Source organism: Coccinella septempunctata, chromosome 2 (assembly GCF_907165205.1).
Source record: "Coccinella septempunctata chromosome 2, icCocSept1.1, whole genome shotgun sequence".
Taxonomy (NCBI): domain Eukaryota; kingdom Metazoa; phylum Arthropoda; class Insecta; order Coleoptera; family Coccinellidae; genus Coccinella; species Coccinella septempunctata.
In genome coordinates this window covers 39057816-39083401 of record NC_058190.1, presented here as the reverse complement: position 1 = coordinate 39083401, position 25586 = coordinate 39057816, and the positions used below count along the sequence as shown (strand labels likewise).

General features: G+C 35.0%; 1 protein-coding gene across 10 annotated transcripts in view; it reads right to left on the bottom strand.

The window, feature by feature from the left end:
- Nucleotides 1-283: 283 nt before the first annotated feature.
- Nucleotides 284-25586, bottom strand: part of LOC123307432 (phospholipid phosphatase 1-like) — a 38153-nt gene continuing 12850 nt past the window's right edge. For 2 of the 10 annotated variants that reach the window (XM_044889734.1, XM_044889740.1), the window contains 3 exons: nt 8557-8737; nt 3379-3857; nt 284-1186 (listed from right to left, as the gene is read on the bottom strand). In XM_044889734.1, the coding sequence (XP_044745669.1) occupies nt 890-1186; nt 3379-3857; nt 8557-8737 (957 nt within the window). In that variant the 3' untranslated portion in view covers nt 284-889. Of the gene's footprint in view, nt 1187-3378; nt 3858-6197; nt 6277-6423; nt 6723-8556; nt 8738-8855; nt 8979-9902; nt 10073-19243; nt 19322-21525; nt 21682-23877; nt 24022-24106; nt 24390-25586 lie in introns of those variants that run through there. The other 8 variants (XM_044889736.1, XM_044889739.1, XM_044889737.1 and 5 more) reach the window with 8 other exon arrangements.

The following is a 25586-nucleotide window of genomic DNA, read 5'->3' as shown; positions in this document are numbered from 1 at the left end:
TTAGAAGAGTTTTTTGTCTCCTCACATAACCCATTCATCGAATCGGCTTGAAAAAGAACAATTTTCCTGACAAATATTTGAAAAAAATTATCTATTTTGACTGTAAATAGCTTAATATCAGTTCAAATAAACCTTTGAACATTAGGTTTTTGTACAGGTCTTCTTTTAGCCTTTATAACCAGTCACAAAACTTCGTTTTTTTTTATTGTGACTAATTTGTGTTGGATTTTTATCCTGTAATAAGAGGTATTTTCTCACTTTGTCAGAGCAATTAAAAAAACGATCATCAGGAATTCCTTTATTATATCAAATATGTACATCACTGGAATAAATATCTCAATCATATCATTAACTTAAACAATACTTCAACAAACTAATACTGAGTATAAAGTCGAACTTCGAAACCTCGCCGAAAACTTCGAATCAAATTCACAAAAAAAAATATAGTTTCGATTATGGAAGAACATTCGTAATCGGGAAAATCACATGTTAAAAAAACCAAGAAACGAATTGTAGATACAACATAAACGAAGAACAACAAAAAACTTCAAAAAGTTTTCGTCTAATAATATAGGAGAATCTATATTATATACATTTCGGAATTCTCAACCACCGATATCAAGCTCAATAATTCATTCGCAAGCGTATTTTCCGATAGATCGAGATTTTTAAAACTATGAACACAAATACCAATGTGATATTCAACCATGTCCTAACAATAGAAAGAAAAAAGGAAGCATTTGTGTCCATTTGATCTGTTGCTATTTTCGTTCATAAATATCCAGGGTTCCCAGTCACCTACTTCCATCTGAAGCAGTTATATCTCCATTCCATCTCAAGGAATGAAAATTATCACCCGCACTTTGTTCACTGATAAAAAAATTCACTATCAAACTCTCGCGCTCGCTGCAGTTTTATTTTTCACATCCAGCAGCATCGTAGACGATATGGACTTTTCGGAAGCCCTGTGTAATTTGTTCTTCTGCTTCTGATGGAAGATTGTGGTGAAGAATATCACACCCAGTATGCCTAGAACGGTCCCTGAGAGTACGTCCCACCAGTGGTGCCTTCTATCGGCTATTCGAGAAAGAGAACACAAAATACCCCAGGATAAACAGACAGCTATGAGAAATGGTTTGAAAAGTCTTCCGGTAGCGGCAGAAGGTAAGCGTGTTTGGATGACATACTGAAAAATAAATATATTATTATAGTACGGAAATATGAACTATTAACCATATGTAAATGAAAATTAAAAGATATTTCAATCGCTCAAACTTAAGTTGAAATCTCTAATGTACTGGCTGGGTCAGACAGAAATCCAAAATACTACCATGGATCACCCTGTAGGTTTGGAAAATTCATTTCGTGTATAAATATGGACAAACATTTTCGGGGTCTGGGGGGAACACCTATAGTATATTATGATACGGTAGAGAAGGATGAATGAATTGATTTTCAAACTTATACCCATCTGAAGTGTGACAAAATTATTCACTTACTGAAAAATATCCTGTCAAATAGAAGGTTTCATGTTTTTGTTCATGATAATTAACAGTAGTAATTTCATAACTTTGAATAATGTTCATCCATTATGATCAGTTTTAGCAAGTGATAACTACCAGTTCTTCAGAGAAGATGTATAATTCTTTCAGATTCAGAAATTTTGAGGAATTACATACTTTCTTGAGTGGCGTTTGCCCTAACCCAAATGAATCCGAGGTTTTGTGTTTCCATCTGAATAATCATCAAAAATATGTCCAATTCAGTGTTCATTTCGGTAACTACATAACTTCAATCTTATAGCGTTTTCTATTGGTAAAACTAGTGCAGTGCGAGTGCATATTTTGATGTCACTACAATCATTCCAATGCATCTGAAGCTAGTTTTACCACCGCAATTCGCTATAATAGCAAATTTCATTTGTAAAACTGGTGCGTATTGAGAGCATATTATAAAAACAGTGCAATAACTTCAAGATATCCTAATTCACATTTGATGTTCTGTGATCCAGTGCAGCACTAGTTTTACCAATAGAAAACGCTATTAAATATCTAGGAATCTGAATTTCACAGCCTTTTCGGAAAATAGCGTCTGAAGTTGAAAACTAGGAATAATATCCTGCATAAATTAGCTGGTACCTTATGAGGTGCTGATACAGCTACTTTCCGAACTGCAGCCCCAATTTTGTTTGAACACAACATATAAATTAATGGTTTCTGACGTAAGATATTCATTTTCTCTTTATGAACTGAAATCTAAAACGGTGTAGACCCCTCTTAATGATCCAACACTTCTTTTTTGAATAAAGGGACAAGGACATTTGGTAGTCTGAATAGAATACGTGCACTTTTTTAACAAATAATGGTTACTGATCCTTCCTGGTTATGATCTTCCCAGGATAATATAGCGTCTTCTAAATCGTGTATACAGAGTGAGACTTTGAGTCATACAAATATTTTAACAGTAGCTCCTTGAGTTAAAAAAAAAACACTTTTTTCCAATACCATATTTTCCGATTCGTCCCTGATAAAAAGATAGCCATTTTAAGTTTTCATAAAGAACTAACTGTGCCACCCCTGGAAAAACGAAATTACCTAATAGCTAAATCTGTGCCACTAGGCATCTGTGGATCTTTTAAACAGCCAAAATACCCAATTTTTCAAATTTCACAGATACTTTTTAATTTTTGAACATCAAATTACTCGAAAACGGCGCATTATACGAGAAAATATGAAGAATACTTTTATTTTACAAAATGTCCAAATATTCATTAGATAGCGTCCAACTTAGTTTTAAGAGTTGAGTTCTTTGAATTTTTGGTATTTTTATGGTACGTAATGGTCATAATGACTGGAAGACGTGGGTGATATCTTGTGTTCGGAAAAGGTTAATCGAATAAATGAAAAACTATATTCCGAAATTCATTTCATTCGATAAAACCGTTTGCGAGAACTAAAAAAAAAATTTTTATGGTTTCAAACAGGCTGTATCTTTCAAACCTAGCCGATTCGGACAAAATGGTAAGGGAAAAAAGTCATGGTCAGCCTGCAATTGAAGACTAGCCATAAAAAGTAAATTTATATGTACCCTTTTTTCAAACTTCTTGAAATTCATAATAGTCCGTATCAGAATATGACGTTGATATTATATGTACGTTCAAAAAAAATCAATTTACGTTTTACAAGATGAATCAACAAGAATTGTCCCATCGCTCATTTTAAGGTGCATTTTTGCATTGTTGGAGATGCTAAAAACTCATCTTAAATTAATGAGTGAATGTCAAAATAAACTGTTTTGGTTTAGAAAGGCCATATAAATGACCAGATACGTGCAAACGATAAGGTTTTTTCAAGAGCTGAATATCAATAGAATACTTACAGCGGTGAATAAGGAAGCGAAAACAGATATCGAGGAATGTCCCGAAGGAAAAGACTTGGAAGCGTCACTTATTAGCCAACTACTGTACTCTTTGTTCGTACACGTATAATCTTCGATGAATGCTCCTTCCGTGCATCCCTCATTGGCGTCCGGACGGCAAACGTCAAAAAAGTGCGGCCTGTGCTCGCCCAGCATGGCCTTGGCCACTTCCGTGATCATAATCACGAAACTGACACCTATCAGTAGCTCCTTGTAATGGTCCCAGACGACCCCGATCCGGATGTCCTTCAGGGATTTTTCTCTAACGATCTCGATGAAGATGATGAGAAGAAGAGGTCCGAAATACGTGCCCAGAAGCAGTATTGTCAGCGTGATGGTGTCACCGGTGTAGGGGTACGAAATTGACGGGTCCTTACATCTGAATCCTAGTTTTCTTTGAGGGATCACTCCCAGTTCTATCGAGACGAATATCACAAAGACTGCAAAGGAAAGGGGTTATTAGAATGTGCATTAAGAGTCTCTGATTGAATTGAGGGTCAGAGTTCATTGCTGGGGTTGAACAGCAATGTTAATCCAAGAACTACTGCTCTTCTTCAGCTGTTTTTTTGTATACACTCGCACAAAATTAAGTAAAGGCTCTCATAGCCAGGGAGAGATGGGCAAGTGCATCAAAGCGTATGCAGAAAACGAGAGGGAGAATCTACGCTCCTACTTATTGCCCACATGCCCACAACCCACAATGAAGGAAAAGAGCAAGAGTACTCGGCAAATTTAAAATGTGAGTATGATGAATGGACGAGTTCAGGAACGTTTGCCAACCTTGTGAATAATAGAAAAAACTCTTTCAATGGAAAAGTATTCTTTTTTAATTATATTTGTGCCTTTCGGTTGTTGTCATCATTTTACAATCCCTGGAATATCCCCGGCTCTCAAATCCAAGTGATATAAGAGAAAATTTATATTGAATTTTCAAAGTGAGTTTTGACATTATTCAGGCGTTTTTTTCGTGTTTCGTGCATTATATTTATGGTTTCATCCATAGACTAATAATTTATTTATTATTAGACTATGGTTATATCACAGAACGCTTCAACTACTTATGTGTTCTGTGATATAAAAGAAAATTTATATTGAATTTTCAAGGTGAGTTTTGACATTATTCAGACGTTTTTTCGTGCATTATATTTATGGTTTCATCCATAGACTAATAATTTATTTATTATTAGACTATGGTTCCATCACAGAACGCTTCAAGTACTTATGTATTCTGTGATGAAACCATAAATATAATGCACGAAACACGAAAAAATGCCCAAATAATGTCAAAAACTCAAATTTAATATAAATTTCCTTTTATATCACTTGGATTTTAAAATCGGGGACATTTCAAGGATTATAAAATGATGAAAGCAACCGAAAGACACAAATATAATTTAAAAAAAATACGTTTCCATTGAAAGAGTTTTTTCTATTCTTTAAAAGGTTGGCAAACGTTCCTGAACTCGTCCATTGCAGTAGAGTTATGGCGAAAAAATGTAATTCGCTGCTCTGATATACAAATCATTATTTGCATAAATTTGATTACACATCCACATAAACACAGCGTCAAAAGTCTAGGACCCCCATAGTTTTTTTAGAACCGTAACTAGCTAAATCTGTGGACCTTTTGAAAAGAGTTAGTTGCATTCGGTCGAAGTACCAATTTTTTGAATTCCACAGATATCAAATTACTCGAAAACAGCGCATTATAAAAGAAAATATGAGGAATACATTTTACAAAACGTTCAAATATTCATTAGATAGCGTTCAACTTAGTTTCACTAGTTGAGTTTATTGAATTTTTGGTATTTTTATGGTACGTAATGGTCATAATGAGATAACTTGAAAGCGTGGGTGATATCTTGTGTTCGGAAAATATTCATCAAATAAATTAAAAACTATATTACGAATTTCATATTATTCGATGAAACCGTTTGTGGGATAGAACTAAAAATAACATTTTTAAGGGTTTTTCAACGGCCTGTATCTTTTAAACCGGGCCGATTCGGAAAAAATGTTAAAGGAAAAAAGTGTTTCTTTCGACCTAAAGAATCTACTCTTGCAATATTTGTACGAGACAAAGACTCACCCCGTATGGTGATGGGCAACTCGGGAAACAAATTTGGGGAATACAATTTGCTGTGTCAGCTTGAAGCTACATATCTCATATACATCCAAAACTTGATTATACCACCAAAAACCTCTATTTCAGCTTGTACTTGAATGTTTTTTTCGATATTTGGATATTTTTAGATTCACGTCCTTAAATAAATTAACGTTGATCCCGCACACCCTGTATAACGAATGTCGAACTACGATATAAGTACTGGAAGTAAAAGATAATACACATATTATCTAATTTGGCACTACAATTTTCTGAACTAGTGTTTTGAAATCTTTCAGATTTCTTGCAACTGTTGCACAATGAAGCATATCAAAAATTATTATGCACAAAAGCTATCCATTTTTCATTATGTTTTATTTAATTTCCAAAATCCTCGGATTTTGAATGAAGAGGATATCATTCTGCTCAGTCCACCTATAAACCTATGTTGGGAAATCTACAAGAGCATACACTCTCATGAGTTCTAGATTTCAATCGAAGGTGAGCGTAAATTTTTTTTCAAAAAGGTGATGTTGATAGTTGTTACTAAATCAAGATATTCAAGGTCCTCAATAGATTCACACTTTCAATTCAATCTCACAGATAAGCTTGATATGATTCAAAATAAGCGACGAAACAATCAACATCAGTCAAGCCGATGTCATCGACAACTTACAGAGTAAAACTTTGATGAACTTCATTGTGTATCGAAGCGGTAGTCCAAATGCAGCAATTCCCACATTAAATTTTCAAACCTGTATCAAAAAAGACGTTATAGAACTTCGCAAAAAAGCCGTTGAAATACATCAGTATCTATAATTCAATTTTAAAAACGCCGAATACTTTCGAATCCATTTCCAAATTGAATTCGAAATTTTAAATAAAACAATTAAGTCACTTACAGCGTTATCAGGATACGAAATCATCACTCAAAAACCGATACGCACAGTCGAAATTCAAAATAATAAATGACACTGCTAACCTTCGCATGTATTCCCGATTGAAATATAAAATTTCAAAGCATAAACTCGTATCACATCGCCTAATTGTGGTAGATTTCTACAGGAAGTTGAATCAGTTGAATCGTTGCATAGCTTCTTATGAAATTATAAATTTCAATTCATCCATTCCTTTTGGGAAGGAGAATTGGTCAAGCGTCCACTCCAAAAGTGAAAATTCACTTGGCACGTTCTCTATTACCGAATAAAACTAGATGAGCAAAGGGCAATGTCATGCAGGAGACAATAGCTACATCAATTTATCACGTTTCCATGAGCATGATCAAATATGTACAAGGATATGTGTACCAGGTGAGACCGAGAAGTTAAATTGAAACAATGATGATCTTTCTACGTTTCGGTTAGTTAATTTTTCAAGATTTTGATCGCTTTTTAGTCCAGTAGACAGAGCAAAATAAATGGGTTCTGTTAGGAAAAGTTTGATGAAATTTCCCCAGTGCTGTGGGATATTATTATTATTATTATTTGAGCCGGGGTCGTTGTGGCACTTTCGAGAACTGCGACCATGTAGATCTTTTGTTCTCTACCCTACTCAATCATAGGAATCCAAGGAGGTCGTCAATAGTGTTGATAAAACTGACAACATCCTTAGGGGCCTTAGCCGTTACCTCGTGAGTATCCAGGACCGGTTTCCCCATATGAGTGGTTCTTAGGTCCGCCAGCTCTGGACACTTGCATACCATGTGTTCAGCTGTTCTGCTTCTGATCCACAGATCCTACAAATCTCATCTGTTGACTTACCCATACGGTGCAAGTGATATTTGTACCGACAATGCCCTGTCAGCAGTCCCACCATCACCCGAAGCTCAGCTCGTGACAGCTTTAGCAGTGTTCTGGTGTAAGTCGGTGAAATCATCAAGAATTTCTTTGACTGAGTAAGTCCAGGAGTGTTTCTCCAGAGGGTTAATAATCTGTTGTTCAACTCCCATTGTTGGACCGCTGCCTTGAATTGGTACTTTCCAAGCCCACAGAAAGGCTCAGGTCCAGCAGGTATAACTCTTTTAGCAAGTTCATAGGCTTTCTCGTTTCCTTCAACACTACAGTGCCCTGGTACCCATAGTAGAGTCACTTTGTTGTCTCTGGCCAGTTGCTTTATGGTATTACGGCACTCCCATGTCAGCAGAGATCTCTGGCAGTGTGATTCCAGGGACCTCAGCGTGCCCTGGCTGTCCGTGGTGATATGGATATGCGCACCTTTGAGGTTCATTTTAAGACACTCCTGAGCGCATACATAAACAGCCAGTGTCTCGGTCTGTAAAATAGAGGGTTCACCTCCCAGGGCTTTGGAGATCCTCAGTTTAGGTCCATATACGCCAATACCGGAACCCCTTCTGATGTTTACCCATCAGTAAAATACGTGGATGACTTTTTGTCCAAACGATTTACGAAACTTATTGCACTAGGACGGTCAGCCTTGTACAAGTATGAACTTGCCTCATTTCCTAGGTCTCTCTCCACAGAAGAAGGAATTCTAATAACAGTAAATCGAAGCTCTGTAGTTCACCCATCGCTGGTGAAGTAGAGGCCTCAGAAATTTTTTGTCATGGCCGCACATGAAAACGGCCGTACCAACTTCGTTCATTTTGTCTTTGGAACCTACCTCATACTTAGTGAAAGGTTTTAAACGAAGAAAAAATCGGAAAATTTGCCTGAGTACCTGGGATAATCAAGAAAACTAAACAAAATTCGTGACTTTTTTATTTATTATTATTCTTATGTAAGCATATGCTTACATTCTAATCTATTGAAATCTAAAGAAGTCACTTTTGACTTGGTTCACTTCAGCTCTAGTTAAAATAGTAACTTTTTTCACTCATCATACTATTCTGATTTCATTTATTTTATCTCTCAAATCTCATTTCACTTATAATATTTCCTCATTAGGACAAAACAACGTCTGTTGGGTCAGCTAGTGATAAATATATGTATATAATGTGAGAAATAAGGGAATAGTTCTGCAAAGGTTTCTCGCAGATTCCTGACGTCATTGCCTTGCTAAAATAAGTATATACTTACAGACAATGGTTGTCAAAACATCGACATAAACGGTGAAGCGCAGACTCCGTGGCCAAAATTTCCGACAGCTGACAGTTGCGGGGTTCTGCTTGGGTTTTTCGCAATCTCCGGTTGAAACTATCGTATGATGTGGTGTAGGGAGCTGATCGGCTATCATGGCATTGGCCATGGCCTTGTTCTCCTGCAAAATAAAAACCATCACTTCAGGACTTTGTTGCACCACTAACAACATTTCATTTCGTGAAAATCCAACAAATTTTATTAGGAACGATAAGAAAGTATGAGTATTATTTATTTACAAGTGATTGACGTCTACACTGGCGTGATATCATGTCTAATATCCAGATAAGGTATGGTATCAGTTTTCCTCAAAACAGGTACTTCACACTAGACTATCTTCAATATTGCTTAGCATTATATCCTGCAATTAGTAATTTAATTCTGGTACAATTTTTTTATGATAAAAAGATAATTGAAGGCCTTTTCAGAAGACAACGAAGGAATGGCGTAGTCAATCGTTTTCAATCTGTATGCAGGATTTAACAACACAACACCCTTTATAAGTAGTCACACATTTAGATATACCATGATTTTCTGGGAGATACGGGTGCTGAAAGTTGACCTTCGAGAAAGTCCAAAAAATATGGGGTCAATCAAAAAATCGAGCTCAATAAAATTGCGAGATTTATTACTAAAGAGTTACTCTTTTAGGATATGTATCACATTTAGATCTGCAATGATTTTTCTGAGAGATACGCGTGGTCTGACAAAAGTTCCCAAAAAGATGGCGTCACTCAAATATTCGTCAAAATCGAACAGTAGCAGCGAGAACTCCATGAAATTTCGAGATTTATTACTAAGAGAGCTGCTCTTTGAGCACTTGAGAGAATATCGAAAAACTATTTCATTTACCTCTTCAAATAAGAAGTTTCTAAGTAGTTTTCTTTCAAACATATAGCTTATAAACAATTATATAGGGATATACCTATTTCTTATCAACAAACACCTCACCTACAGAATTTCAAATATAAAATTATGCCTTCCCCCCAAAATCACTCCTGGAACTGCGACTGATTCAAGTATATCTCACTATTTGGATTAACATATTTTTTTATCTTTCTTAATGATAGAGAAGTACTTAATAGGATAATTTTTGTCGGTAATCAGCACAAATGAATTGTGAAATGTGAGATTTTTTTCGAAATTTGTTGGTATCTTATTTTTGTCAAAAATTGAAATATCAATCATTAACTTGGCTTCTTTCTACTCAGATGAAACAAGCCCTACTTTGCAAGTGAAGGATTCAATTTTCAATGCCAAGAGAACAGAGACAAGTTGTTACTCACTGGAAGACAAGGCTCCATTTCCTCCTTTCCGCTGTTATCATTTTTCGAAACTCTGTTCAAATTGAGCAGAGACATAACCGAACCAATAATATATCACATATCGCACTAGATGATCAATAGAAAAAAACCCACCGACGAAACTTTGGTCAAAGCTCACTTGCAAATTCCACTCAAATACTGGATATCTACTCATGGGATATCAGTTTTTATCTTATTTACCCATTCGAATATTGTCTTCGATATGGGAAAGACGTTAGTACCTACTGATTAGTACCCAATCAGTGCCAGTACCTAAAGGTGCTAAGGGTTTAGGATTGCATTCTAGATGGCTTCATGGGCAAACAATCTCAAGTGTCACTTATGGATGTGTAAACTAAGAGTGCTTTCAAAGATACTGTAAGAAAGTAACAATAAGTTAATGCACTAAGATGTATACATATTTGGAATTCCTTCACTTTGGGTCTTGAGGATGATCAGACAGGGATATCAAAGTAGCTTGCTGGAAGAGAAAACTTTAGTGTTTGATAATACCTTACACGAAGAAGAACATTATTAGAACTTTTTTTTTCAAAATGTCCAGTTTTAATATTGAAATACCTTCGTTTGATATCGAGTTCTACTGATTCTATACAGTACATTAAAGAATGTTATACCAAGGAATGTGAGGCACCTACAACACTATTCTCTTGGGAAAAATCTTGATAATTAGAAAACTATTGAATTGATTCCTTGCATGGTACATTGTTGAAATCAACTCACTTATGGTGGAATAAGATAGTGGGGTGTCATTTGAAATAGGAATGTAGCGTGCTGTTTCTGGTATAATCGGAAGTCTATGAAAATATTTTGGTTGAACAGATTGGTGTTCAAAACCACTTGGTACAAATTATTACGATAGTTCTTGCAGACTTTCTAGTAGACTTTAAACACCAACCACCATGAATATACATAGACTTCGGAACCCGAAGATAATGAATCAAAATACGGGTGTGAAGGCAGCAACGGTTTCCAGCAACGGTTTTTTCATTTTCGCTTTTACCATACAGATTGTGAAAATATCTGTTGTTCGGGATTTTTTGATATGAATGGGTTATTTAGAACATTATAAACACAGTCTATAGGGTGAAATAATTTGTGCATCGAAAACTACCCCCACCAACCCCCCGAAATTTAACTATCTTGATGCACAGTGAAAAAACCCCGTTGCTCGGAGTTTTTCTATGAAAATGGGTTCTTACCCACATACTGAACACGATCTATAGGGTGAAATAATTTGTGCATCAAAAACTACCCCCCTCCAACCCTCTAATGTTGAACTATCTTGATACAGTAAAAAGTGTGAAAAAAAACCGTTGCTCGTAGTTTTTTGATGGAAATGGGTTGTTACCAACATACTAAACACGATCTATAGGGTGAAATAATTTGTGCATCAAAAACTACCCCCCTCCAACCCTCTAATGTTGAACTATCTTGATACAGTAAAAAGTGTGAAAAAAAAACCGTTGCTCGTAGTTTTTTGATGGAAATGGGTTGTTACCAACATACTTAACACGATCTATAGGGTGAAATAATTTGTGCATCAAAAACTACCCCTCCTTCAACCCTCTGAAGTTGAACTCTATTGATGCAGTAACAAGTGTAAAAAAAAACCGTTGCTCGGTGTTTTTTGATGGAAATGGGTTGTTACCAACATACTAAACACGACCTACAGGGTGAAATAATTTGTGCATCAAAAACTACCCCCCTCCAACCCTCTGAAGTTGAACTATCTTGATACAGTAAAAAGTGTGAAAAAAAACCGTTGCTCGTAGTTTTTTGATGGAAATGGGTTGTTACCAACATACTAAACACGATCTATAGGGTGAAATAATTTGTGCATCAAAAACTACCCCTCCTTCAACCCTCTGAAGTTGAACTCTATTGATGCAGTAACAAGTGTAAAAAAAAACCGTTGCTCGGTGTTTTTTGATGGAAATGGGTTGTTACCAACATACTAAACACGACCTACAGGGTGAAATAATTTGTGCATCAAAAACTACCCCCCTCCAACCCTCTGAAGTTGAACTATCTTGATACAGTGAAAAGTTTGAAAAAAAAACCGTTGCTCGTAGTTTTTTGATGGAAATGGGTTGTTACCAACATACTAAACACGATCTATAGGGTGAAATAATTTGTGCATCAAAAACTACCCCTCCTTCAACCCTCTAATGTTGAACTATCTTGATACAGTAAAAAGTGTGAAAAAAAACCGTTGCTCGTAGTTTTTTGATGGAAATGGGTTGTTACCAACATACTAAACACGATCTATAGGGTGAAATAATTTGTGCATCAAAAACTACCCCTCCTTCAACCCTCTGAAGTTGAACTCTATTGATGCAGTAACAAGTGTAAAAAAAACCGTTGCTCGGTGTTTTTTGATGGAAATGGGTTGTTACCAACATACTAAACACGACCTACAGGGTGAAATAATTTGTGCATCAAAAACTACCCCCCTCCAACCCTCTCAAGTTGAACTATGTATCTTGATACAGTGAAAGTTTGAAAAAAAAAAACCGTTGCTCGTAGTTTTTTGATGGAAATGGGTTGTTACCAACATACTAAACACGACCTACAGGGTGAAAACACCGAGCAACGGTTTTTTTTTACACTTGTTACTGCATCAATAGAGTTCAACTTCAGAGGGTTGAAGGAGGGGTAGTTTTTGATGCACAAATTATTTCACCCTATAGATCGTGTTAAGTATGTTGGTAACAACCCATTTCCATCAAAAAACTACGAGCAACGGTTTTTTTTCACACTTTTTACTTTATCAATATATTTCAACTTAAGAGGGTTGAAGGGGGGTAGTTTTTGATGCACAAATTATTTCACCCTATAGATCGTGTTTAGTATGTTGGTAACAACCCATTTCCATCAAAAAACTACGAGCAACGGTTTTTTTTCACACTTTTTACTGTATCAAGATAGTTCAACTTCAGATGGTTGGAGGGGGGTAGTTTTTGATGCACAAATTATTTCACCCTGTAGGTCGTGTTTAGTATGTTGGTAACAACCCATTTCCATCAAAAAACACCGAGCAACGGTTTTTTTTACACTTGTTACTGCATCAATAGAGTTCAACTTCAGAGGGTTGAAGGGGGGTAGTTTTTGATGCACAAATTATTTCACCCTATAGATCGTGTTTAGTATGTTGGTAACAACCCATTTCCATCAAAAAACTACGAGCAACGGTTTTTTTTCACACTTTTTACTGTATCAAGATAGTTCAACATTAGAGGGTTGGAGGGGGGTAGTTTTTGATGCACAAATTATTTCACCCTATAGATCGTGTTTAGTATGTTGGTAACAACCCATTTCCATCAAAAAACTACGAGCAACGGTTTTTTTTCACACTTTTTACTGTATCAAGATAGTTCAACTTCAGAGGGTTGGAGGGGGGTAGTTTTTGATGCACAAATTATTTCACCCTGTAGGTCGTGTTTAGTATGTTGGTAACAACCCATTTCCATCAAAAAACTACGAGCAACGGTTTTTTTTTCACACTTTTTACTGTATCAAGATAGTTCAACTTCAGAGGGTTGGAGGGGTGTAGTTTTTGATGCACAAATTATTTCACCCTGTAGGTCGTGTTTAGTATGTTGGTAACAACCCATTTCCATCAAAAAACACCGAGCAACGGTTTTTTTTACACTTGTTACTGCATCAATAGAGTTCAACTTCAGAGGGTTGAAGGGGGGTAGTTTTTGATGCACAAATTATTTCACCCTATAGATCGTGTTTAGTATGTTGGTAACAACCCATTTCCATCAAAAAACTACGAGCAACGGTTTTTTTTTCACACTTTTTACTGTATCAAGATAGTTCAACATTAGAGGGTTGGAGGGGGGTAGTTTTTGATGCACAAATTATTTCACCCTATAGATCGTGTTCAGTATGTGGGTAAGAACCCATTTTCATAGAAAAACTCCGAGCAACGGGGTTTTTTCACTGTGCATCAAGATAGTTAAATTTCGGGGGGTTGGTGGGGGTAGTTTTCGATGCACAAATTATTTCACCCTATAGACTGTGTTTATAATGTTCTAAATAACCCATTCATATCAAAAAATCCCGAACAACAGGTATTTTTACAATCTGTATGGTAAAAGCGAAAATGAAAAAACCGTTGCTGGAAACCGTTGCTGCCTTCACACCCGTAATCAAAATTCATGAACAGAAGCAGACGATTGTTTGCCTCAGCATTACTCAGCAATAGTGTTTTCAGAAGTATTCGGAACCGTCATTCTGTAGAAAGCAGACATTGATTTGGATTTTCCTTCATCAACTTCGTCCCCCTAGTGAGCTAAGCTCCCCCCTCATATCTTGGATAGGGAAATTTTTTTGAATTTCAAAAGTTTTTTCCATATAAGAACCTCAGATGAATACACGCTTTAACGAACATAAAGAATTGCAATAAATTACTGAATGAAACTAACATTTTTCTTTTTAATACGTTCCAGAAATACACTACTTTCATGCATGGCTAAGAGAGGATGTTTCCTGTACATCAAATGATTTAATTTCCAGAAATCATTCGAATAAACAATGCATCAATAATTTCTGCCTATAATTCCATTGTTCGCATCACCGAAAACGAAAAATTCGTTACATGAAACATCACTTTCACGCAAAAGCACTGGTATTTACACAATAACCCATTCTCTCTTTGTTGATTCACATTATTTGCTTTCCATTCTCCATCTCCAATTCATTTCATTCCCGGAGGATTACCAGCAGAAGTTTGGGGATGACTGCATAGCGATTATGTGAGTAATGGAACATTTTCAACGTTTACATTCTATTTTCGTGGGGTAAATCTGGAACGTTTCAATCGGACGAAAATTCGACTTGCTAAAGGATGAGCAGAGGTTTCAGCCTTGTTTCTGCCAAATATTGGTAGAGCTAAACTGCAGACTGCAATAGATAATAATTCAACTGTAATTTAAAGTTGAGAGTTGAGTTATCTCACTTCGAAACAAGATGAAAAAAGAAGTTGATCAAAAAATTAATACACGACACTGAAAGTCTATTACGAACAGAAACTTCAATAGAGAAATAGCTACATGCATTGAAAATAATCAAAACAAACACGCTTAACACTTTATGCAAAGCTTCAATATCCTAAATACTTTGCAAGGTGTTATTCTATCTCGAAAATGCATGGTTGAAGGGACATATTTATACACTGCGCAAAAAAATTAACGCACATTCTGAAAATCTCAATTTTAATGAAAGTTAACTCTACATTGACTTTATAACTTACTTTTTATGTTCTCTCGGGAAGGTTTTGAACGAAACAAGACACATTAAATGGAAGACAAATTCAGGATTTCACCGAATCTTATGTGAAAGAAGAGAAATGAAAAATTTTCAAAATACTGAAATGCTGATAAGTGATTTAATACTTGGTATTTCCACCCCTTGAGTTAATTACAGCTCGGCAACGACGGTTCATACTCAAAATGAGTGATCTTAAAATGTTCTGATCTAATCCTTCCCAGATTTCTCCGAGTTGGATTCCTAAGTCATTAAGAGCAGCTGGATGATTTTCTGAACTTCTCAGCCTTCTATTGAGGTTGTCGCAAACCTGCTCAATCGGATTGAGATCTGGACTTCTTGCTGGCCATTCCATTCGAGAGACTTCAATCTCTTCAAGATACTCCTCAACGATGCGCGCACGATGGGGTCTGGCATTATCGTCCATAAAAATGAAATTTTCACCAATGTATGGGGCAAATGGCACTACATGCTCTTCAAGAATGTTTCTTATATACTTATCAGCATTCATAGCTCCATTATCAACGACCACTAGGTCTGTGCGAGCAGTCAAATTTTTTTGCGCAGTGTATTTATATTTTATGCATTCAGTTGTTTTAGGAATAGTGTGGAAGCGGTTGCTATATTCCTATATTCTCTACGTAACCACGTAGAGCCAAAAACCTAAAGCAGTGGGAGGTATATAGGGCGATTCTTTGACTCGTACAAATATTTTAACAGCAGATTCTTGAAGTCAAAAGGAACCCTTTTTTCTATATCATTTTTTCCGATTCGGCCCTGATAAAAAGATAAAGCCATTTTAAGTTTTCATAATAAGCTATGCCACCCCTGGGAAAAAAAAATTCCCTGCAGAATAACTAGCTAAATCTGTGACATTACACATCCGAGGATCTTAACAGAGTTATATTGATATAAAAATTGGGTACTTTGGATTCAGCCAAAATTTTTCCAATTTCACAGATACTTTTTAATTTTTGTACATCAAATTACTCGAAAACGGTACATTATACGAAAAAATATGAGGAATACTTTTATCTTACAAAACGTTCAAATATTCATTAGATAGCGTCCAACTTTAGATTCAAGAGTTGGGTTCTTTGAATTTTTTGTTTTTGTATGGTACGAAATGGTCATAATAAGAAAACTGGAAGACGTAGCAGGTGATATCTTGTGTTCGAAAAAGATTAATCAAATAAATGAAAACTAATATTCCGAGATTCATTTCATTCGATAAAACCGTTTGTGAGATAGAACTAAAAGTAATATTTTTTTACGATTTTTCAACTGTCTGTATTTTTTGAACCGAACCGATTCGGAAAAATGTGTTTTTTTTACCTCAAGAATCTACTGTTAAAATATTTGTACGGGTCAAAGACTCACCCTGTATAGCGATGATAGGAAATCCAAAAATGCGATGATTAATTGTGCATAAGATTAGATAAAACGCTGATAGCTCTACGCCCAATATAACATGAAAATATTCTAGATTTCGTCGAAATCAGAGATAAAACAGTGAAAATGCATTCCTCAGACAACCTAGATTAATTCTCCTCTTAACTTAGGGTGGGTTTGGCAAATAATCAGCCTGTATACCCAACAGGAAATATTACGAAAATTGAAAAGGAAACATTCAGATCAAGAAACACTCAGACCGGATTTCAATGGTATAAAGCATTTCGTGGCCGTTTTCAGCAAGTAGGGAATTCGCGATGTTCGTAATTCTACCAGAGTTGACAGTCAGAAACTGTTCAAGGGAAATTCGTAATGGGACTGCGAGGTTTTTCCTTGAAACTGTCTGGATTTCCGAGCGTTATCTATAAGCAGCAGGTCTTCTTCACTTCGCGTCATTGTGTTTGTCCCAATCTCATTTTTATCGCGAGAGTTTGGCCGAGCATTTCTCCGTGAAACAAAAATTTCCCTTGAGATGTAGAGTTCACCATCTTTCTTAGCGAATGAAGTGGTTGCTACAATAAGGGGGTAAGGGTTATGCAAGGGCACTAGCATTGAAAATCAGAGGCATCACGTTTCTCATGAAAATTTTTTATGGTGGAATATAATATACAGGGTGTAAATGAATAGTTGAAGAAAAATTTGAGAGGGTATTGCCAAAAAATAGTTTGGGTCTATCATATAATATAATTTTTTTCGAGCAGCACTTGCTTATTTGACTTGACTGAGCCGATTCAGCACGTACAAGAGATTGATTCCATCCCTCTAACATGATGAATTCAGCAAATTACATGGGAATTTTTTTTGTTTTTGATATGCTAGGACAGGTCAATTATAGAGGACGAGTCTTTGTCTCGTATAAATATTTCAACAATAGATTCTTGAGGTCAACAGAAACACTTTTTTCCGAATCTGCTTGGTTTAAGACATACAGGCTGTTGAAAAATCACAAAAAAATTATATTTTTAGTTCTCTCACAAACGGTTTTATCGAATGAAATGAATTTCGGAATATAGTTTTTCATTTATTTGAATAATCTTTTTCGAGCACAAAATATCACCTAAGTTTTCCAGTTTTCTCATTATTGCTATTGCGAATTATAAAAATACCAAAAATTCAAAGAACCTAACTCTTGAAACTAAGATGAACGTTATCTAATGAATATTTGAACGTTTTGTAAAATAAAAGTATTCTTCATATTTTCTAGTATATTGTGCCGTTTTTGAATTATTTGGTGTTAAAAATTCAAAAGACTCTGGGAAATTTGAAAAATTGTGTACTTTGGCTGATTACAACTCTGTTCAAAAGATCCACAGATGTGTAATGTCACAGATTTAGCTAGTTATTCTGAAGGTAATTTTGTTTTTCCAGGGGTGGCACATATCATTAGAAAATTTTTTTATCAGGCTCGAATCGGAAAAAATGGTACAGCAAAAAAAAGTGCTTCTTTTGACCTCAAGAATCTACTGTTAAAATATTTTTACGAGTCAAAGACCCACCCTGTATAGTATTTTAAATTGTCTTTTGTTATGTAAGAAAATGCTTCCCAAAATATGAGATATGATGCAATCGATAATTTTTTCAATTGGCAACCGTAATATTCTTAAATGGTAGGTATAACAAGTTACAGATGAGTACCGACTATCAAATTTTTATTCCCTATCGTTAGAAAATGAAAATCAACTTATTCGAAAATGGCATAATTCAGGCAATTCTAAAAAGGACACGTATCAACATTTATCGTCCAACAAAAAAGTAAGAATTGCAATTCGAAAAAATTATCTATGACGTCATATCTCAAATTTATAATACTGGTACAAGGATTGAATTGGAAGGAAAAATAAAAGCCATGTACCTACAGTGTGTTTCAAGTGAGCAAAACTATCAGACATAGGCATGGAAAGTTATTTTTGATTTATTTAATTTCGATTGTAATTTTTCTAGGGTAAATTTTCAATAAAATGCTCGAAATGGATGTGAAACCACCATTCTGTGGTTTCTGTGAATTATTTGAGCATATAGAAAATACTTATTATATTGTGAAAGAAGGAAATTGTATCTGTACTATTCAATGTTGAAAATCAGTCGAATCAGAAGGATTTTTTTTTTTTTGAAAAATGTTTTTTTCGTAATAAATCTCCATGCTTATATTGCTGAAGTTTTTTTGATGGCATATTTGGTTCACTCTCCAGTACCTTGATGATACATTAGATATACCTATCTAATTGGTATCGGTAACATTTGAATTTTAAATGAAAATCAAATGATATTATTTAACTATAAGGTATTGATTTTCCAGAGAGTTAAATATTCCGAAAAGGAATAAGCAGATTTAGCCATTTTCTGATATACCTATAGCACGATTCAACTTTGCGATTCAAATTCAAATGTCAAGGGTTGGGGTGGCTATTCCAAGGGGTGATACGATGAAGGGGGTAATATGATATGATAATAAAGGGTGATATACAGGAAATCTTCCCTCGACATTCAATTTGACATTGATTGTTTACAATAACATGAAAAGGTCTTCAACCCCCCTTAAATGTGGTGCACGCATTCGTAATATTTATTCAACATACCACGGATTTGTTGTCCACAATCTGTACTTCCACGCATTTCACCAATGTCGCACTTGACGTCATCACAAAAATTTTAAAAAAATTCAAAACGAACGCACAGGAAAGAACACGAAAAACCGATCCATAACCTTTGAGAGGATAGATCTTTTCAGAGGGTCAATCGCTCATGCCGAACGCTGGTAGGATGTTCTAAATTAAAAGTTAGATAGGGTTAATTAAGTCCCGTGTTTGTTTTACTGATACAAATGACGGTACACAGCTTTGAACCTGGCTACGTTCTAGAGGCCGTTGCAGAGATCATCCTTTCATGCTGCATACATCAAGATCGTGGTTCATTAATGAATTATGAAAGGAATTGCCCATGGAACTAGTGAACTCTCAAGCCTTCAATCAAACAGATGAAAGCCATTTAGTCGTAATTGGTAGATAAGTTCATGTAGGTAGGCTCTGATTTGAACAATTCGAGACTTTTGGTTAACTAGAATATTGAGTTTGAGATTGACAGTTTCCATTCACGGATCGCAGAATTGTTGGGCAGATTTAATAAAGAAATTTCCATTATCCCTCACAAAATATAAAGAGGTAAGGGGAAATTGTTTTTAGATGCCCTCTTGGCCAACTGTTTAGTAGGTAGCACTATTTTCGAAAGAAATAGTAACGTATAAATGACTAAAATCCTCAAAGAATCTTTATAAAAACCATTTTTATTTACACAGGGTGTTCCAGAAAGCCTGTGCGAGATCCTACTTTCTTATTTCGAATAGGTACCTGGTACCTCATTCTTTTATTTGATTTTTCCATTTATTTATAACATACATAGTCTCTCTCTCTCTCTCTCACACACACAAATTTCTCGCTTTCATTCTCGACTTAGGTAATACAGGTTGTATACCTACAGGGCGAGTCTTTCAATCGTACAAATATTTTAAGAATAGATTCATGAGGTCAAACGAAACACTTCAACATTTTTTCTGAATCGGCTCGGTTTAAAAGATACAGGCTGTTGAAAAACCATAAAAAATTATTTTTAGTTCTATCTCGAAAAGTTTTATCGAATAAAATCAATTTCGAAATATAGTTTTTCATTAATTAGATGAATCTTTTTCGAACACAACATATCACCCACGTCTTCCAGTTTTCTCATTATGACTGTTACTTACCATAAAATATCATAAATTCAAAGAACCCAACTCTTGAAACTGAGTTATCTAATGGATATTTGGACGTTTAGTGAAATAAAAGTATTCTTCATATTTTCTCGTATAATGCGCCGTTTTCGAGCAATATGATGTTAAAAAATTAAAAAATATGTGTGAAATTCAAAAAATTGGGTACTTCGGCTTGATACAACTCTGTTTAAAAGATCCATAGATGCGTAGTGTCACAAATTTATGGTTGTATTCTGCTTTTCATCTGTAAGGTACAAATCTGTAGCGTGCGATCGATCTGACAGTGTCCGATTGACAGATTCGAAAATAATGCAATTCTGGAAATGTTTCTGTAACTATCTTCTTTACAGTGTTACTTTTAAACTATTTATAGTAAATAGTTAGGGATTCCTCTAAGCTACAGATCACTAAAGACGTCCAGAATTGCAAAAATGTTCCTGTGAGCTTATGAAAAGTTACAGATTGGTTACAGATGAAAGCAGAATACCACCATTAGCTAGTTATTCTGAATGTAATTCAATTGTTCCAGGGTGGACCCTGGTGTAAGAGCTATATCTTTTAATCAGGACCGAATAGGCGGAAAATATGGTATTTTGACCTTGAAAATCTACCGTTGAAATATTTGTACTAGTCAAAGACTCACCCTATATATGAAAAAATCAAATATGAAATAAGGTAGGTTGAAATGAGAAAGTATAGGATCACACACACAAACTTTTGAAACATCCTGTGTGAATAGATATCGGTTTTTATTGAAAATTAATTTCTTATTTTCAAACTTTTCTTGGAAGCTTTCTTTTACTACACAGTGTCATAAAAAAGTTGGGGGATATTTATACTAATCAATCAACCATTGTGTCCGCCAGTGAAAGACCCTATATGTGTGTGGTGCTTTGTGTTGAAAAAAATTATCGAGTAAAAGTTCTTCTAGTTAAATTATTCTTTTTCATGAAGACGTCCTGGTTTGTTGATTTTAAAATCACATTTGGACAAAGCTAGATGACAATGATACAATGCACATTCAAAGAAATCTATCTCGAGATTAATTAAAAATTTTCGCAGACAAATTTTGAAAATATTCCACCAATAAGTAAATTTACCAATCTCACTCACCCCACTTTGATTCAGGAGCACAACCACCGGCATTATACACAAGTATATTCCGTCTACAAGACGAAGTAAATAGCATCTTCACTCATCAAATAGTATCACAGACAACAACACAGCCCAAAGTCGAAGAACTTTCTCCCCGTGGTGAACATAGGCAAGAAATGAGCGAAACCAGTGGCAAACACTCGTCTAGTAGATTACTCACATGGAAATAATTTTATTGAACGCCCGTTCATTCAAGAGAATGACTCACGGCACGCTCGATCCACAATAGGGTTCTCAGTTTTTTTGCACTTATCCGCGAAAATCGATAACAGCTCTGTTTTTATATGCGCCTTTGAACTTGAAGATGGAATGAAATTATAACAATGTATCATTCATCAGATCAGTGTACGAACCGCTATTCATCATTACATTGCGCTTGAAGTGGATGAAGAATTTGCAACTTTCCACATACAGTTTTACTACACTACGAAAAATGGCACGTTTTACATAACACATCAAACATTTTCAAAGTGTATTTATCGACCTGAATGCATAAAAAAGTAGATTCAATTCAATGAGGATGAAAAAACACCAGCAAATCATTGTTAGCAACAAAAGATCTATCCATTTCTTGCACAAAAAGTTAGGGTTGCCATTTAAAAAATTCAACCCCTCAATTATATCTACATGGAAAGTTGCGTAATTTCAAATGACAATAGTAAATACGGGAGATAGAGAATTTGTGGTTTACTTTTTACTAATTCGGTATAGTGATAATTAATATACAGGGTGTCCCAAAACTAGTGAATAAAACGTCTCACCACGATAGAGTAGATCAACTACTATCGAATGACACCAATATTAGTTGAGCGAAAATGTACCGTTTCCAAAAAAACCCAACCTGAAATTGCCGATTTTCGGTCTATTTTTCTAATCACAGGGGCAATTTGTGATCAAGGACAGCGTTTTTCGCCCATATTATCACCCCTATAGAGGGGGTTTATTCTGAGTAATAAAAATCATGTAGAAAAAACAATAATTTTAATTTACATTTACTTAGGTTTTCCATTAACTACTTGAAATAATGTTAATTAGGTGTGATAAAACAATAATCTAAGATTAATATGATTTAAAATCACTATCCTTTTTCACAAACTGGCCCTTTGATTAAAAAAATAGTTCGAAAATCGTCAACTTTAGGTATGTATTTCCATAAAATTCTGAATATTTTGGAAACGGTACATTTTCGCTGAACTAATATTGGTATCAGTATCATTATCATTCAATAGTATTTGGTCTACTCTATCGTGGTGTGACGTTTTCACTAGTTTTAGGACACCCTGTATGTACCTACATTAAAACCTCAAAATGCATAAAAAAGTAAAAGTTCGAATTTAATGACTTGAATTATTTCATCCCCATAATAAAAAAAAAAGATTGACATAAAACCAATCAATGCAAAACCATAGTCACCAACAAAAGGTCTATACAGGGTGAGTCTTTGACTCTTATAAATATTGTAGATTTCTGAGGTCAAAAGAAGCACTTTTTTTCTTTACAATTTTTTTCTGAATCGGCTCGGTTTAAAAGATACACGCTGTTCAAAACCATATAAAAATATTATTTTTACTACTATCTCACAAACGGTATATAGTTTTTCATTTATTTGATTAATCTTTTTCAAACAAGAGATATCACCCACACTCTCTTCTTCTAGTTTTCTTAGTATGAACATTAAGTAACATAAAAATACCAAAAATTCAAGGAACCCAACTCTTGGAACTAACTTGCATGCTATCTAATAAATATTTGAACGTTTTGTAAAATAAAAGTATTCCTCATATTTTTTTGTATAATCCGCCGTTTTAGAGTAATTTGATGTTCGATAATAAAAAATATCTATGAAATTCGAAAAGTTGGGAACTTTGACGAATGCAACTCTATTTAAAAGATCCACAGATGTGTAGTGTCACAGATTTAGCTAGTTATTCTGAAAGTTATTTCGTTTTTCCAGGGGTGGCACAGCTCATTATCAAAACTATATATTTTTATCAGGGCCGAATCAGAAAAAATGGTATAGGAAAAAAATGTTTGTTTTGACCTCCAGAATCTACAATTGAAATTTTTGTACGAAGTCAGAGACTCACCCTGTATATTAACCGTAGCCCAAGATTTGTGCGATATAAAATATATCCTGGTTTACGTTCCTTGATAACAAATTTCCAGAGGCAAATGTATCAAAATCAAAACAGAGATGTCAAAATGTTATCGGTACAAAGTACTTATTATTAATGATTCGGATTCAACAGGTCGATATCAACCATCTCGAGAAAATATCTCTGGAAAAATCAAGTGAAAACTCATACATACGTATCTCTTGAAAAGACTCTTCAACACCAATACCAAAAATGCAGACAACCACACAAAGTTCTTGACTTCGATACTAAAAACATTAAGGGATCAAATCTACTGTGTTCTAATAAAGGATTGACTGCAGTTACGTTCTTCCTTTTTCGAAGAATAGAAAATACGTCAACAAAGCAGCAAATAAAACGACAATGAATAATTTCAAATTGACCCAAATCAAATATTTACTCACATATTCTGACTCTAGAACATTACACAGGTTGACGTAGCAGGGTTTAGTTGCAACCATCATGTAGAGATTGATGAGACGTCCGACACCAATTTTAACACAAGTCTCTTTGTATTCCCGATGTAATAGGCGCTACCGATAACTTGGCGGTCCAGACAAAGAACTTCCGATAACGACCGCAAAAGTGAGTAAATCGGATATTACATGCTACTAATCATTTTGCGGACTTTTCCAAATTACACGAGTTCACAACTTGACTAAGTTGACTTGAAAAGCAAACTACCTCCGATCTATCGGCGACTGTTAGTTGATAGGCGGATCAAAATTTACTGAAGATAAGAAACTGTGTGTTCAGAAACCTAAGTACAATGTTAGAGAATACGTGATACAGAATTGGGATTCACACGTGTCAATCAGTTTTTACTATTAGGTTTATGTACCGCTGTTTCAGCAGGATGATGCTCCATGTCCACCAATATCTCCCGATAATTCTCCCATCGAACAAATCTGAGACACTGTATATAGAACTCACATCACCGACAGGTAGCATGGGATAATGTCACTTCTTCGTAGAGCTCAAAATCCTAAATACATAATTATGTAGATATCACTCTATTCTCTTTACTGTTACGAATTGTTATCTGGCTGTCAGGAGGAGAAAAAGAGGTGAAGTTCAAATTTCAGATCGGATTTTCAAACTCGCAAATGTATGGTTTAACTTGAATTCGAATCTCCACTTTTTTATGTATTTTTCGGTTAATCACTTTAGGAGTGATTGATTATTTTTTAGGTGTTATCATTGTATACATTAACACTCGATGGTGTTATCGAAAACATGTCTTTTTCGTAGTGTAGTGATTGTTGAATTATCTAAAATAAAACTAGAATTAATTAATTAACATGTACTTAATTGATAGTACGTTCTTTCATCAGTTTAACTGAGTGACAGAATACATAGTATCGATGAATTTATAAGAAAGAATTTCGAGGAATGTACAAAGTGTGTCTTGGACTCGTACAAATATTTCAACAGTAGCTTCTTGAGGTCAAAATAAACACTTTTTTCCTATACTATTTTTCCGATTTGAAAACTGGAATTCAATAAATTCAACCATTTTATCCCAATAATAAGAATGAGTTGATGAAAAATCATTCAGATAATTTTTTAACCATTTTATAATTCGAGCATTACCTACCTTCATAAAAAATATTGAGTTATTTTTATTTGCTGATATGCTGCTATTAGCTGATCTACGGGTGGCGAGTGGCGACCATAATTTATAATCCTAATTAAAGCTATGTGTTTAAAAAAAATTACTTTGAGACATATTCATACTTGGAGAGTGAAATAAAATCATTTTTCGTCGTACGAAGAAAAAATTCTTTAAAATTCTCAAAGGGTGGCCATTGACACCATGCGCCCCCTCCCTGGACCCGCCCTTGGTATATTAACATTAAATCTAACCAGAGAGAAGAATGGTGA